General features: G+C 36.7%; 1 protein-coding gene across 1 annotated transcript; it reads right to left on the bottom strand.

Moving 5' to 3' along the window:
• Positions 1–11927: 11927 nt before the first annotated feature.
• LOC131909328 (olfactory receptor 10AG1-like) lies at positions 11928–12866 on the bottom strand. Its single transcript, XM_059260846.1, has one exon. It carries the CDS (start codon positions 12825–12827, stop codon positions 11928–11930), a length of 900 nt encoding a protein of 299 aa, XP_059116829.1. The 5' UTR covers positions 12828–12866.
• Between the last annotated feature and the right edge of the window lie 3869 nt (positions 12867–16735).

Raw genomic sequence — 16735 nt, 5'->3', positions numbered from 1 at the left:
TCAATATTTATGCTCATACTAAGTTACAAGTGTAATTCTTTCTACTCATCAAAAAAGTTGCTTTTGCACCAGAAAAAGACAATTACAGAAAGCCACACATAGCCAAATGCAGAGAACAATTGACTGTGTGGTGCCCTGCCCCAGTTGATACATCTACAACACAAACCCAACACCTAAGTCTCAAGCAACATAGTGGAAGAGGGTAAGAAAGCTTTTACAAGCCAAATGACCAGAAATCTATTGTAAGATTGTGTCTTCTAGTTATAGCAGGGGAGAGAGCCCATGAAATCCCAACAATATGGTTGCTTAAATGACCTGAAAAATGCCAACACCAATTGGCATACCACTTCGAATAGAGGAAATCTCACTAGGCCCCACCATTAGTGGAAAAGCTTATAGGCAATTAATGAGGGAAGGAGAAAAAGTTCTCCCTAAAAATAAGCTCCCTACATCTTTATCCAATATCAAGTGGTCAGTGCTAAAAAGTACACATACAATCAATACTAAATTGATTAAGATGGTTGCATTTATATATTTATTTGCACATATATAAATGAAATTACTTGCATATATAAATGAAAGAATAAGATGCCATGAATTTGAAAGGGCACTCAGGGCCAATTACATAATTGAATTTTAATTAAGTAAAGATACTGAAAATGAAAAGAAGAAAGAAAATTAGAGGAAAAAAAAGAAAAAAAGAAAGAAGCAGTCCTAGTAGGGATGATCACATTTTAAACAAAAACTTAATCAATGCAAATAAATATTAGCACATGGAAAAATGCTTTTTTTTTTCTTATTTTATTGAAAATAGATTCTTTTCTCTTACAATATATCCTGGTTGCTGTTTCTTGTGCCTCTGCTCATCCCAGTTCCTCCCAACCTCCCCTCTCATCAGTATACATTCCCATTCTGCCTCTTCTTGCATGGGGTTACCTGAGCTCTGAGGAAAAGGATTTGATAGAGACATCCATTTAGTATTGAGTGTTCGAAGGCCTGTCTACCTGTCTGTCTGTCTCTCTCTTTCTTTCTGTGAATAATGTCTTATAGGCCTCTGTATTTCTTTACCTCTGCTGAAGGAGGAAACTTCTCTGATGGTGGCTAAGCAAGGCACTGATTATGCATGTAGCATAATATATTTAGGAGTCATTTTATCAATATTTTTTTCTTTAAGACAATTAATATTTGTTTTACCCTAGGTCCCAGGGCTATCTATTCTCTGGTTCTTTGCTACCAAAGAAGCATTGAGTATGTATTCTATCTCATGGAGTTGACCTACTCCATATTGGATAATTACTCCCACAGGCTTTGTGCCACTGTTAGCCTAGCATATCCTGTAGGCAAGACACCATTGCACATCAAAAGTTTTGTGGCTGGGTTATTGTTTATGTTTCTCTTTTAGCAGCCTATTGAGTACCTTCCCATATGAAAGATTCCAGAACATAGGGGTGAAGATTCTGTGTAGGCACCAGCTTGACCTTTCTGTGTTCAGTGAGTGTTGTCTTCAGCAATGGGGCCTTGTTGTCAATTTGTAGAGAGCAACCTATTGTAGCAACAGTCTGCATTGCTTGGGAATTTCCCTAGGATCCTTTGGGCCAACAATCAAATGAATGTAACCTAGTCCCAGTACTGCTGTGGGATGTATGGCAAATGTGTTGCTGATTAATCAATAAAACACTGATTGGCCGTTGGCTAGGCAGGAAGTATAGGCGGGGCAAGGAGGAGAATAAAGCTGGGAAGTGGAAGGCTGAGTCAGAGAGACACTGCCAGCCGCCACGATGAGAAGCAGCATGTGAAGATCCTGGTAAGCCACGAGCCATGTGGCAAGGTATAGATTAACAGAAATGGATTAATTTAAGCTGTAAGAACAGTTAGCAAGAAGCCTGCCATGGCCATACAGTTTGTAACCAATTTAAGTCTCTGTGTTTACTTGGTCGGGTCTGAGTGGCTGTGGGACTGGCAGGTGAGAGAGATTTGCCCTGACTGTGGGCCAGGCAGGAAAACTCAAGCTACAAATGGCGTCCAACATGGTGGCAAGAGTTTCCACCTAAAAACTGAAAAAAGATTCTAAAACGGAGCTAAAAACAGTTCCTAATTGCCTCTCTCAAATGAGCGGCAGCTGCTGGTTTCAGCTACTGGTGAGTTCCTGGCGTGCATGCTCGACCTGCAGTATGGCGGGAATCAGGCCTCTGCAAGTGGCACATTAAGCTGCGTGGTGGATTTAGCCTTTATTAGTACAAAACAAAAAAGGAGGTTTCTGGGCTACATGCTGCTTGGCTAAAAGCATAGACCCCCGATAGCTCCCAGAGCTGGTGGTAATAGTAGCCATAATGGGAAGCTGAGGTGGGCGGAGCCAGCAGCCACAGCTGCTGCAGTTTAAAGCAATAGATTCACAATAAGACAGATTCACATGTAATAGTTTACAATGTGTGTAAAATATACGTAGGCTTGAAAGAGACAAAAAAGGTGATATATACAGTTATAGAAACAAATACATAGTTTTAAAAAATAAAGTCTTTAAAGAGACAGTAAAATTAATATAAAAAATAAGCCATGTAAAGATGAATATTACACAGAGAATCTGGATTGTGTTGTCTTTGGGATTCTTAACTGCAGAGAGATATTTGATTGCAAAGGAAGCTGTGTTAAACCAATATGTATACTTTAAAGATACCTTGACTTCAAAATTTGGATATAAGGATATGTTGCTTTGGAAAAGAGTCTCTTTTGTTCCCACAGAAAGCCAGAGGCTATGGATTTGTTCAAGATTAAGATACATCAGGTTTGACCAGCCAAGACCCCCTGAAGGTCTCCAATGACACCATGGCCCAGATGATCCAACATCCAGAATGGTTTGAAGGCATCTGGCTCAGACGATACAGCCTCATGGACTATTCCATAATTCTAAAATTTTCTTTGTTTCCGAATAAGATACAGTGCCCCCTTCCAGCAGGAAGTAGTAAGAGAAGCTACGCCCCAATTCCCAAATTATATGTAATTTTACTTTGTTAAGGTTAAAACCTTCCTTTTTGAAAAAAAAAAAGGGGGAAGTGCTGTGGGATGTATGGCAAATGTGTTGCTGATTAATCAATAAAACACTGATTGGCCGTTGGCTAGGCAGGAAGTATAGGCGGGGCAAGGAGGAGAATAAAGATGGGAAGTGGAAGGCTGAGTCAGAGAGACACTGCCAGCCGCCATGATGAGAAACAGCATGTGAAGATCCTGGTAAGCCACGAGCCATGTGGCAAGGTATAGATTAACAGAAATTGATTAATTTAAGCTGTAAGAACAGTTAGCAAGAAGCCTGCCATGGCCATACAGTTTGTAACCAATTTAAGTCTCTGTGTTTACTTGGTCGGGTCTGAGTGGCTGTGGGACAGGCAGGTGAGAGAGATTTGCCCTGACTGTGGGCCAGGCAGGAAAACTCAAGCTACAAAGTACTGTTGTTTGATGACAAAAGATAGCCAGTTGGGACACTATATCCCTTGTTATTTGGAGACATCATTTGGATTGCCTTCATATATTTCAGAAAGCTTCTACTTCCATACAACCCCTAGTAACCCTTAAGTCTAGCTGTCTCTGACTATATTGCAGCTGCCCCTACATGATCCTACTATTCCAGTGCCCTCTTTCCAGAGTCCACCCATAAAATTCATTTTCCCTCATTCCAGGGAGAACAATGTGTCCCTCTAAGTTCCTTCCTGTGTATTCTCTATACTTAATCTCTGTAGGTCTATGGATTGTTGTTTGGTCATCATTTACTTAATGGGTAATATCCACATGTAAGCATAACATTTGTCTTTCTGGGGCTGGGTTACCTTAATCATGATAATTATTTCCAGTTCCATTAATTTGCCTTTACATTTCATGATGTCATGTTTTCTACAGCTGAGTAATGATCCATTGTGTAAATGTACCACATTTTTTTTTTATCTATTTTTCTGTTGAGGGACACATAGGTTTGTAGCTGGAGAATTTTTCTCCAGCTCCCGCCACCAAGTCCCGCCAGTCCCAGAGCCCACTTATAAAATAAACACACAAACTCTTATATTATTTTAACTGCTTGGCCATTAGCTCAGGCCTGTCATTGTCTAGCTCTTACTCTTATATTTAGCCCATTTCTATTAATCTTTACTTTGCCACATGGCTCGTGGCTTACTGGGACCTTCCCACGCGGCTTGTCATGGTGGCGGCTGGCAGTGTCTCTCTGACTCAGCCTTCCACTTCCCAGAATTCTTCTCCTTGTCCCGCCTATACTTCCTGCCTAGCCAATGGCCACTCAGTGATTTATTTACTGACCAATCAGCAACATACTTGACATACAGACCATCCCACAGCACTTCCCCTTTTCTTTTCTTAAAAAGGAAGGTTTTAACCTTTATACATCTCCAAAGTCAGCTTGGTATATTTGGGAATTTGGGCGTAGCTTCTTTTACTACTTCCTGCTGGAGGGGGGCGCTGTATCTTATGGGGACACAAAGAAAATTTTAGAATTATGGAATAGTCCATGAGGGTGTATCGTCTGAGCCAGTTGCCTTGAAACAGTTCTGGATGTTGAATCATCTGGGCCATGGTGTCATCAGAGACCTTTCAGGTGGTCTTGGCTGGTCAAACCTGATGTATCTTAATCTGGAACAAATCCATAGCCTCTGGCTTTCTGTGGAAACAAAAGCAGAGACTCTTTTCCAAAGCAACATATCCTTATATCCAAATTTTGAAGTCAAGGTACCTTTAAAATTTACATTTTGGCATACCTCAACAGCTTTTACAATCAAATGTTTTTCTTCAGTTACAAATATCAAAAAGAACATAATCCAGATTCTCTGTGTGGTAGCCATTCTTTACATGGCTTATTACCTTTAATGTTTCTTTAAAGACTTTATTTTTAAAAACTATCTATTTGTTTATATAACTGTATATATTTCTTTTTTTTCTCTTTTAAGCCTACGTACATTTTACACACATTGTGAACTATTCCATCTGAATCAGTCTTATTGTGAACCTCTTGCCTTAAACTGCAGCAGCTGTGGCTGCTGGCTCCGCCCACCTCAGCTTCCCAACATGGCTACGTTTACCACCAGCTCTGGAAGCTATCGGGGGTCTATGCTTTTAGCCAAGCAGCATGTAGCCCAAAAATCTCTTTTTTTGTTTTGTACTAGCAAAGTCTAAATCCACCATGCAGCTTAATGTGCCACTTGCAGAGGCCTGATTCCCGCCATACTGCAGGTTGAGCACGCACGCCAGGGACCCACCAGTAGCTGAAACCAGCAGCTGCCGCTCATTTGAGAGAGACAATTAGGAACTGTTTTTAGCTCCGTTTTAGAATCTTTTTTCTCAGTTTTTAGGTGGAAACTCTTGCCACCACGTTGGACGCCATTTGTAGCTGGAGAATTTTTCTCCAGCTCCTGCCACCAAGTCCCACCAGTCCCAGAGCCCACTTATAAAATAAACACACAAACTCTTATATTATTTAAACTGCTTGGCCATTAGCTCAGGCCTGTCATTGTCTAGCTCTTACTCTTATATTTAGCCCATTTCTATTAATCTTTACTTTGCCAAATGGCTCGTGGCTTACCGGGACCTTCCCACGCGGCTTGTCATGGTGGCGGCTGGCAGTGTCTCTCTGACTCAGCCTTCCACTTCCCAGAATTCTTCTCCTTGTCCCGCCTATACTTCCTGCCTAGCCAATGGCCACTCAGTGATTTATTTACTGACCAATCAGCAACATACTTGACATACAGACCATCCCACAGCATAGGTTGTTTCCATTTTCTGGTTATTGTAAATAGAGAGACAGTGAAAATGGTAGGATGAAGCTTACTTTGGGTATTTGCACAAGGGTTGCTGTAACTTGATCTTGAGATAACCCTGTTCCTATCTTCCTGAGGAACTTACTCACTGATTTACATAGTGGCCGTACAAGTTTGCACTTCCATCAGCAATGGAGGAGTGTTCCCCTTATTCTACATATTTGCCTGCATGAGTTGTCACTTGCATTATTGGTCTAAGCCATTCTAACAGATGTAAGATGGAATCTCAAAGTCATTTTGGATTGCATTTCTTTGATGGCTAGGGATGATAAATATTTCTTCAAGTGTTTCTCAGTCATTTGTCTTTGCTCTTTTGAGAATTCCCCTTAGATCTGCACTCCATTTTTAACTGAATTATTTGGATTTGATATCTAGTTTATTGACTTATTTATATTATTCTCCTATGAGATGTAGAGTTGGATAAAATCTTCTTCCATTCTGTAGGATGCCACATTGTCTGACTGACTATGTCCTTTCTGTGTAGAAGCTTCTCAATTTCATGAGGTCCCATTTATTTATTGTTGATCGTGGTGCCTGTGCTAAAAGTGTTCAGTTCAGAAAGTCTTTTTCTGTGCCAATGTATTCAAGACCATTCCCTGTTTTTGCTTCTATCATGCTCAGTGTATCTGGTTTTATGTTGAGGTTATTGATTCCTTTGGATTTGAATTCTTTGCAGGTTGATGAGCATGGCTCTCTTTGGATTCCTCTATGTGAAGTCATCCAGTTTAATCAGCATCATTTTTTGAAGATACTGTCTTATTTCCAGTGTGTGCTTCTGGATTTAGTATCAAAAGTCAGGTGTCCATAGGTATATGGATTTGTTTGCCTCTTCAATTCAATTCTGTTGTTCTATGTGTCTGTTTTGTATCAAAGCCATGCTATCTTTAAATTTTTTAACATCTATAGCAATTAAGAAAAAATTACAACTAAATCCAAACTCAGATATTATAACATACCTGAATAATAATAACTGTTTCAAAATTTTAAATCTTATAAGTAATACTCATAGATAGTAAAAACTTTTAGAATTCTTATGGAGATCTACATGTAAAAATGATACTAATATTGAAATAAATTTGAGAATGACTTAAAAAGTGAAACATGTGCCAAACACTATGATTTATTGAATTATAATTGCTGGATATTTTAGTTTGCTAAGGATGAATCTATGTATTAATTTTCTCATATAAAATGAATACTATTATCTTCTTATGGGTTGAATATGAATACTTGTGTTGGCATTACTTGCAATAAAATCCTGAAAACTGTTAAATATATGAATACATTAACTAATACAAATGAAATTATATATTCTTATACTTGAAGAAGACTCAGAAGGACAAACATGCTATGTGCCCACTCATAAGTGGATACTAGGTGTAAAGCAAAGGATAATCAGACAACAACCCACAACTCCGGAGAACCTAGCTAACAAGGAAGACCCAAAGAGGGACACATGGATCGCCCACGGAAGGGGAAATAGATGAGATCTCCATGAGTAAACTGGGGATGAGGAGTGGGCAATGGAGAGTAAGGGATAGGGGATGAGAACATAAGGGAATGGGATGGTTGAGCTGGAACACGGATGGAGTGGGAAAGCAAAGAAAGAGATACCATGACAGAGGGAGAGATCAAGAGGATAGAGAGATATCTGGTGCTAGGTAATTTGCCAAAATATCCCCAAGGATGACCCCAGCTTAGACTACTAGAAATAGTGTAGAGGATGCCTGAACTGAACAAGCTTACTCCAGTGATCAGACCGGTCGTACCCTAACTGTCATCACAGAGCTTTTCTCCAAGGACTGATGGAAACAGATGCAGAGATCCACAGCCAAATACCAGACAGAGCTCCAGGAGTCCAGTCAAAGAGAGAGAAGAGGGATTCTATGAGCAAGTGCATCAGGATCATGATGGGGAAACTTGCAGAGTCGACCAAACCAAACTAGTGGGAACTCATGAAAGTTGGATCAATGACTGTGGAGCCTGCATGGGACTGGACTAGGCCCTCTGCATAGCAAGACAATTGTGTAGCTTGATCTGCTTGGGGGTCTCCTGGCAGTAGGATCACAATTCATCCCTGGTGCATGAGCGGGATTTTTGGAGCCCACTACCTATGATGGGACACCTTGTGCAGCCTTGAGCAGGGGGAAGGGCTTCAGCTTGCCTCTACTGGATGTGCCTCTCCATAGGAGGCCTTGCCTTCTTGGGGGTGGGGAGAGGGGAGGTGGGTTGGGAGGGGGAGGCTGGGGGGGCAGTAGGAGGGAAGAGGGGGATCTTTGATTGGTATGTAAAATGAGTGAAAAATTTTTCTTAATTAAAAAGTTATTAAATAAAGTAAAAAAAAAAGAAGATACATTAGCTAAAGGATAAACTGTTGAGACTTACAAAAGTGTGTTTGAAGTGCAAAATAATTATGGTGAGTGAAAGAAACAACAAAATATCATATACTATACAATTTCTATTTTATAAAATTTTATAAGGACTAATGTATAGTGACAAACGTGAAATGCAGATGGAAAATAACATAAGAAAATATGGAAATATGACTGACATGCATATTATCTAGCTGATGTGAATATTTACCTGAGCCCATGCCAGAAAAGGAACCGATAAAGAAGATAAAAATAGTATATTTCTTCAACTAGTAATGCCTTCACTTTCATCACATTAGTTCATGTTATTTTCTAAATGAAAATTGTGATAATCAATGAATCTTTTCCCAGATTTAAGTTTTGACTATTAGTCTTTGAGCCATTTAAATGCATGCAGTTTCTCCTGTTGCCTCTTCCATTTCCATAAACAATTGAACTAGATAATTCACAAAAATTTTCTAATGCTACAGTATCATGAATATACCTCAAAAGCAAAATAGGAAAGACTAGTAGATGCAGAAATAATGTGGTTTTATGGATTAACTTGAGTCACTATTTTTCTGTTTATAAGAAACTCATAGCAACATATTGTGTACTTGAGATACACATAAAGAAATTAAAAAATATCCCTGAGCTTAGGAAGTGATTTGAGATAGAGTTGAAAGATTTGTTTTCATGATGATTCTAATTCTATCAAGATGGCAACATAAGAAAATTCCACAAACTCTTTCTTTTTTCTTTCTTTCTTTCTTTCTTTTTTTCTGGTTTTGGGCTTGTAGCTGAGTCGTGGCTTTCTTGCGTAAACTAATCTTGACAAGAAGTTGAAATCTTAGTGACATCTTCAAAAATTCTTTGTAGTATCAGGTAGCCTGTATGGAGGTTTCATAGATAAAATGTGGGTATTTCTAGGTGAGCCATATTCTGCCTATTGCACTATCTATAGTCAACTTTTGACTCATTATTATGGTCTTTATTTAATTGGATCTATTGCTGACATATTCATTAATGTTTCCTATGGCATTATTGTGGCATGATGGCTATGTCCCTCATGATTCAAATTCCTCTGTGTTCACTTTTTGCTAATTTCTGGGGTTTATATTATTTTTTTAATATTTTTCCAGAAAAATAATGCATATTTGAAACAATGTCTTTATTGTCTAAGTTATTAGTTAGATTTCAAAGACCATGATAAAATATCTGAGAGGAACAATGGGAAGTAATTATGGTTTATCTTACTACAAAGTTTTAGAGTCTGTTGTTTCATGATTACTTGGATATTTTGTTTTCTATGATTGTGCAAAACAAAGCACCATGATGGTGGAGGCATTCGAGAGTGGATTCAGAGTTGGGGCTGGAGTTAGCAATATTTATCTGATTGAATATGTACATAAGGTGTTCTGCTTCCTGTATTTTGAAGCATTTCCCAATGTGGTCATAGATAACATATTTAATGCACTGATTTTAGAGGATACTTAAGATTAAACCATGATAAAATAATGAAAGATGGGTTATTCAAAAGAGTAAACAAGTAGGTTTGTTTGTGCAAGAACTGTATATATGTTTTGGTATAATTTGTCTTACTCATTTACTGTTTACTAGATTATCTGTTTGGATTTTTTATTATTCTTTTTCATTGACAAAGAGAGACTGAGTGAGTGAGTGAGAGAGAGAGAGAGAGAGAGAGAGAGAGAGAGAGAGAGAGAGAGAGAGGGAGCACATGATACTAGATGAGTAAGGAGTTGGAGGGGATCTGTTGGGAGTCGGGGCAGGGAACTAGTTGATCAAAATGTTTCAAAAACATTTTTAATAAAATATGAAAAAACAGTAAAAAATTTGTTATAGTAGACTTTCCATCTCCTTTATAATAATCTTATATAATAATCTTAAAATATTTAAACATAAAACAGAGCCTCTCTGACCTTCACAAAATGTTTCTAAATACAGCCAGCACTTCAGAATTTTGCTAATCAAATGCTCATCATTTTCTTCTTCCTGGTTTACTATGTGTTGTTTCCAGTAGGATGCACATGAATGATAAAAGGGCACATACTGTCAGGACACCACAACATACACAGGTTATCATACAGACACCCAACTACTCAGCACTTTACTTGAATATGAAAATTCTGTTATATGAACCCATGAAATAAAATTATACTCATAAAATTATTATCCTTTAATAAACTTCAGAAAATAATCAAAGAACAGAAAAACTTTTGCCATGAACATTCTGTTTAACATCACATTTTTCACTCACATGATTTTTACTTATTCATCATGGCAAATTATTGAAGCATATAAAACAGTAAGTAACAAGTGATATACACATATGCACTTTCAGGAGTAAGAAACATGAATGAATAAATATAATCCATCACACTAATATTCAGAATTCAAATGATTAGACGAAGGAGAAAAATAACTATGTGCAGTGCAGTAACTTTTACTGTTGTACTGAAGTGCATAATCATTCCTAAACCTAAAAAATGAAAAAATGTTAAGGTGAATTGAAAACTCCCTCTCAATGAATTGATAACTTGAGAATCTACTATTGCAAGGATGGGAATTTATGGTTCTATTAGTTGCTGTTCATTTTCCTTGACAAGTCAATTCAAAGTTTTAGTAATATTAGGAACATCGGGAATGATGAAAATCTGAAGACTATTTAAGCTGAATAATGCACTGTGTAGATTGAGAAGATCCTGAAAATCCCAAAAAACTTCAGAAGCTGCTTTCAGATTTAAGTTCTTTGATTGCTTAAGAATTATTTTTGAAATAATAATATAATTGTACCATTTTCTTTCTTCTCTTTCCTCCCTCTATACCCCATGTATCCCTTTTACTTTATTTCTTAAATTCAGGGCATCTTTTACTTTAGATATTCAAATATATATTTATATATGTGTGTGCGTGCATGTGTGTGTGTGTGTGTGTGTGTGTACACATATCTGAATACGAAAATGCAATCTGTTAATATATATATGATAATTTGAAATATTTAAGATGGCTAAGAGTGCACTTTTGTAGTGTAATTAGGAAAGATATAAAATATTATAAAGAAAACAATATTGTCAAAAATAGTGAAAGATGGCAAAATATGAACAGGAGTAAAGCATTTAAGCAGGGTAGAAATGCTGTTTTATGGTGCAGTGTCATGAGGATTTACTAGAGAGACAGGATTTTGTTAACTTCTCTCTCAGTATTGGTATATGTGTAATCTACATCAATGCATGGGCAGTTACATTAATGTACTACAATAGCTACTGTAAAGTGCATAGTTATTGCTTAGACTCTAATTTATGGCAGACTAACATATTTATATGTTCACTCATTTACATGTAGAAGTAATATTCCATAATAACTTATTATTGATAATTACTGATCTATAAAGTATAGAAGCAAAGACTAATATATATATATATATATATATATATATATATATGTAAATGGATAATAAGTAATCAATTTCCCATTAAATTTAATCCATGAACAATAACATTTTGTATTTTGTTTCTTTCTACAAAGAGGAAAGGCAACCACATTAAAATCTTTTATTGAGAAAATACTTTCCCTAGGCATAGATCATTGAAGATAGATAATTTGCATAGTATCTATACAAATGGTTTAAACATACATAAGTGCTAAGTGATTATATTCTCAAAGCAAGCATAAACAGAGTTAAGATGTTTCTCTAAAAATGGAACCAAAAAACAGCAAAAAAAACATTTAAAGTAAATGCCTAACACTATGCTTTAAGAAATAACCTTTTTAGAGCTGCAATCACCTCCTTGTTCCTAAGACTGTATATCAGAGGATTGAACATGGGGGTCACAACTGTGTAGAACAGAGAGAGCAGTTTGTCAGTTCCAGGAGAATGCATGGACTTTGGCCTCAAGTATGTAACTGTAGCTGATCCATAAAACAAAACGACCACTAGCAAATGGGAAGAGCATGTGGAGAAGGCTTTTGCCCGCCCTTTTGCTGTTGGTAACCTCAGAATAGTGGCAATGATTTTGCTATAGGATGTAAGCACCAGTATAAAGGGCAGTGCAGCCACCACCATAACAACCACATAGACAGACAGCTCATGAATGGAAGTATCCCCACAGGCCAGCTTGAGTATGGGAGGTATGTCACAGAAGAAGTGGTCTATTTGGTTAGAATTGCAGAAATGCAGAGAGAATATCTGACATGTTTGCCCTATCTGGACGGGAATGCCACTGAGCCAGGATCCCACTGCCAGATGGGTGCACTTTGTTGGGTTCATGATCAGAATGTAGTGCAGAGGGTTGCAGATGGCCACATAGCGGTCATAGGACATCACAGCCAGCAGCAAACATTCAGTAGTTCCAAAAACAAGGAAGAAGCACAACTGAGTGGCACAGGACGTCACCGAAATGCTTCGGTCCTGCATCTTGATGTTGAATAGAATCCTTGGGACAGTAACTGATATGTAACAGATTTCCAGAGAGGAAAAATTTGCCAGGAAAAAATACATCGGTTTCTGTAATGCAGGGTCCACACTGCTTATTACTATTATGAGGGAATTTCCAATAAGGATAATTATATAAACAACAGAAAACACTGCAAATAGAAATCCTTGGAGGTTGGGAAGGTCAGAAAATCCTAACAGCACAAACTGCATCACTGTGGAAACATTGTCTACGGTTTTGAGCTCTTCATGATTCACCTATGGAAAATATTAATCACAAATAGACATCACTTCTGATTTTGGCCTGTTTAGTTTCATTTATATTTTCCTGACAGCACACAGTTTAGTTTCTCTTTTTAATAATGAAAAGTTTAAATTCCACTGCTCTAAATCTATGATTAAATACATTTTCATAATTAATAAAAGTCCATATAGAAGATGGTCTTTTAGTCTTCCGAGATATATTTTATGTTTTTTTTTATATATTTTTTATTTTAGTATTTATTACTGCAAACTTCCCTCTTAAGCTGCTTTTTCTACATCCCATGAGGTTTAATTTGCTGGCTTTCCATTTATACTTGTATCAAGGAATGAATTAATTTCACTTTTGATTTTTTTTTAATTATTGTGGCATTATTAATAATTTACTTTATTGTCCTTATTGTTACAATACTTTTTCTTTTGTTTTCTTTTCCCTTTTTGGTGAGACAGGGTTTCTCTGTGTAGCCATGGCTGTCCTGGAACTAGCTCTGTAGACCAGGCTGGTCATCTATGAGGTGAAGATCCTCAGAGCAAATAATGTGAAGAATCAAGTTTCACTATTTCTAACCCACCACCTGATGACGTCCCAAGTCAGGGTTGTGATGTCCTGAATGAAGAATTTCTCACGTCCTTATTAAGTCAATGAAGCAAAAGTAGCACCTAAGAGAGTATGAATGAGACCTATGCGATGGAGAGACGGCTCAGTTGTTAGCATTGCCTTACATGCACGAAGCCTTGGCTAAAATCCCTAGAACAGCATTAACTGGGTGTGGTAGTTCACACCTGTAATTACAGCAGTCAGGAGATAAAGGCAGAAGGATCAGTTCAAGGGCATTCTTGGTGACAGCGAGGCCAGCCTGAGCTATTAGAGACCTATCTCAGAAGAAAGAAAAAAGTCTGCATTTGTATAAATGAAACCAATCAATGAGCATAATGGTCTTCCTGGCCCTCTAAAACTATCACTACCACAATGACGAGATATGCCCTTACAGGCCTTAGAAATAGGAACAAATATTAATCACAACAAGAGTTTTATTTAGGCCTGGTATGGTGGTGTATGCCAGCAATCCTAGCAGTCCAGGAGGCTGAGGTGGGAGGATCTTGAATTGGGAGGCCAGCCTAGACAATAACAAAACCCTGTCTCCAAACAAATAAATCAGAGTTGGAGAGTTGGCTCAAAGGTTAAGAGCACTTACTACTCATGCAGAAGACCCAAGTTCAGTCTCCTGTACCCACACGATGGCTCACAACCAACTGCCTGGAACTCCTGTTCCAAGGGATCCGATGGCATCTTCTGACCTCTGCAGGCACTGCATGCACATACATATCCTTCAGGCACACACATATATAAAATAATTAAATATATTTTATGTTTTACATTGATAAGATATATTACTTTAAATTGTATAATTCATTTGTATCTGAAACGTCCTATGATTTTACTGTGGTTTCTCCAAGGTGTTTTCTAGGCTTGTGTTCTATGAAACTATGTAATTTCAATAAAAAATAAAATAAAGCCATTAATTATCTTAAAATATTAATTATTTCAAAACTGTTTTCCTTCTAATGTAAGTTATATGAAATCCACAGGCATAAATTGTGTATAGACTTTAAGCTGGGTATTGTTTATCTGGATTTTTTCAATCATTTACCTCCTCACTAATCCTGCTATCAGTAAACTTGTTTTCCCATTCAGTATTGTCACTGTGTGTGTGTGTTTGTGTGCACAAATGTGTGTTCATGCTTATGTTATTTTTTTCTTATGTCTAAATATTGATTAAAATTTTTAAGTCACTATATTTTATCTAAACCTGATGTTTAACAAATAGAATTCTGTTTTACAAAAATAATTTATTAACTTACTGAATAAAATATTGCACATTAAAGTACCTATTTCACATGAATAGTCCTCCAAAACAAGCTGTTGTTCACAGTTGAAGTTCTGGCACACACCAGTTGCACTTTAAGCACATCTTACATATGTGTCTGTGTTTGTGGTCAGATAATGGTTGCGAGTAAGAATTTGGGTGAATTATTTTCTACCAATTCAATCATGTATTAATCATGTATATCAAGGAATTATTTATATTATGAGCAATCTTATGTTCATATTATGTTGTAAGTAACAGGAAAATGAAACTAAGTAGCTCACTATAACAGGGAGAGACCACATCATCATTCTACACTTCTACACATTCTACACATACACTTCTATTGAAAAGCAGAGACTTAAGAAATTTATATTGTGTTTCTGGTTAAAAATGTAACAAAACTGTTTTTGAACATAGTCATCATAAAGGAATTATGCATATTTCTGACAATAATTTACTCAGATTATACCAGGGTAATATATCAATGTATTATATCAGAATTCCATTACTCCAGAACGCATACAATTAACTTATCAGATAAAATAAAAAAAGAAGAACGAGCTAAAACATAAGTAGATGCTTTTGTAGGAAATCTGATTACTGAGTTGCTAGGATATCTATAATTTAAGTAAGTAGTGACATTACTGTGGAATGGTTTCAAGTTCAGACTAAGCTTTCTCCATACTACTGTGAAGTACCATCACCATGTGACACTCACAGTTTCATTCCAATTGAAGAAAAAGACTAAGATAGGAAAACAAGATAGAAAATAAAGGAAGCCTTTTAAAACAAGCGTGATAAGATGTAAGCCAATTTAATATTATCCACTATCTAACTTACTTAATGGTTATATAAAATTGTGCTTTTTGGAGACCTTATTTCTAGACTTGAAATACACAAAATATCTGAGTATCTCTTAAAAAGATTATTTCCTTAATAAATATTGCGAGTCAAATAAAGATATTGGTGACGTTGTGATAATATTTACTATTTAAGCTTGCTTTGCAATCAAGTACTTTCCATTTCTTTCATGTGATTATTTAGCAATTATATCCAGAAATGTACAAAGTCTATCTCAATCAGTGTTTAAAATTTAAGCATTAAAGTTTTATCTAATTCTCTGTAATTGAGTGTTGTTTTCTGGTGTTTGTATACTTGTACAAATAACCTTGTACTTGACAAATAATTTCACACTTACCTATTTGATTCTATGCTGCATATAATACTTACCATTATGGTTTGCCCCCAAAATGAGGGGAAAAGATAGTTTTCATCTCATGAAGTTTATTTAAAACACTTGCTAACTGCCTTCTCAAATGTCTCAGATTATAAAGTAACTATATTCCTTAAGTAATAAGATTCACTACCCTGGGGATGAATTCTTTTCCCATGCAACCTTCTAACTGAGATATTAATTCTGCCTGTCACTCAAAGAGATGGAAACAACAAACTAATATCCAGACAGGTTATTTTAAGAATTCCATGCATATATATATATATATATATATATATATATATATATATATATATATATATATATATATATATGTTTTGGTTAAATCAACTCTGCATACCCTCTTCTTCAATTTCTTCCCATCTCCACCACCACTTTTTGCTCTCAACACCCAAACTCCCTTCTTCTCCCTGAGTTAAGTTTGTACTGCATGTATGTGTACGGGTTTAGAGATATCTACCTGAGTATAGACAACCATTTAGGCACCACATCCCTGAATGAAATGCATTCCTCATTCCTAAGCGGCCATCAATTGCCAATAGTTTCTCAGATAGTGTTGGGGCTTAATAGAGCCCTCCCTGTTCCATGCTGACAGTTATGTTGGCTTGATCTTTTCCAAGTCTTGTGCATGTAGTCCCATCTGCTATGAGTTAATGTATGCTACAGTCCTGTTATGCCCAAAAAGTACTGATTTGCTTTGGATGTCAACTTCCTCTAGCTCTTAAATTATTTCTTCACAAAGTTAGCCTTGAGAG

The sequence above is a fragment of the Peromyscus eremicus genome, chromosome 4 (assembly GCF_949786415.1).
Source record: "Peromyscus eremicus chromosome 4, PerEre_H2_v1, whole genome shotgun sequence".
Lineage (NCBI taxonomy): Eukaryota > Metazoa > Chordata > Mammalia > Rodentia > Cricetidae > Peromyscus > Peromyscus eremicus.
This window is presented reverse-complemented; position numbering and strand designations above follow the sequence as displayed.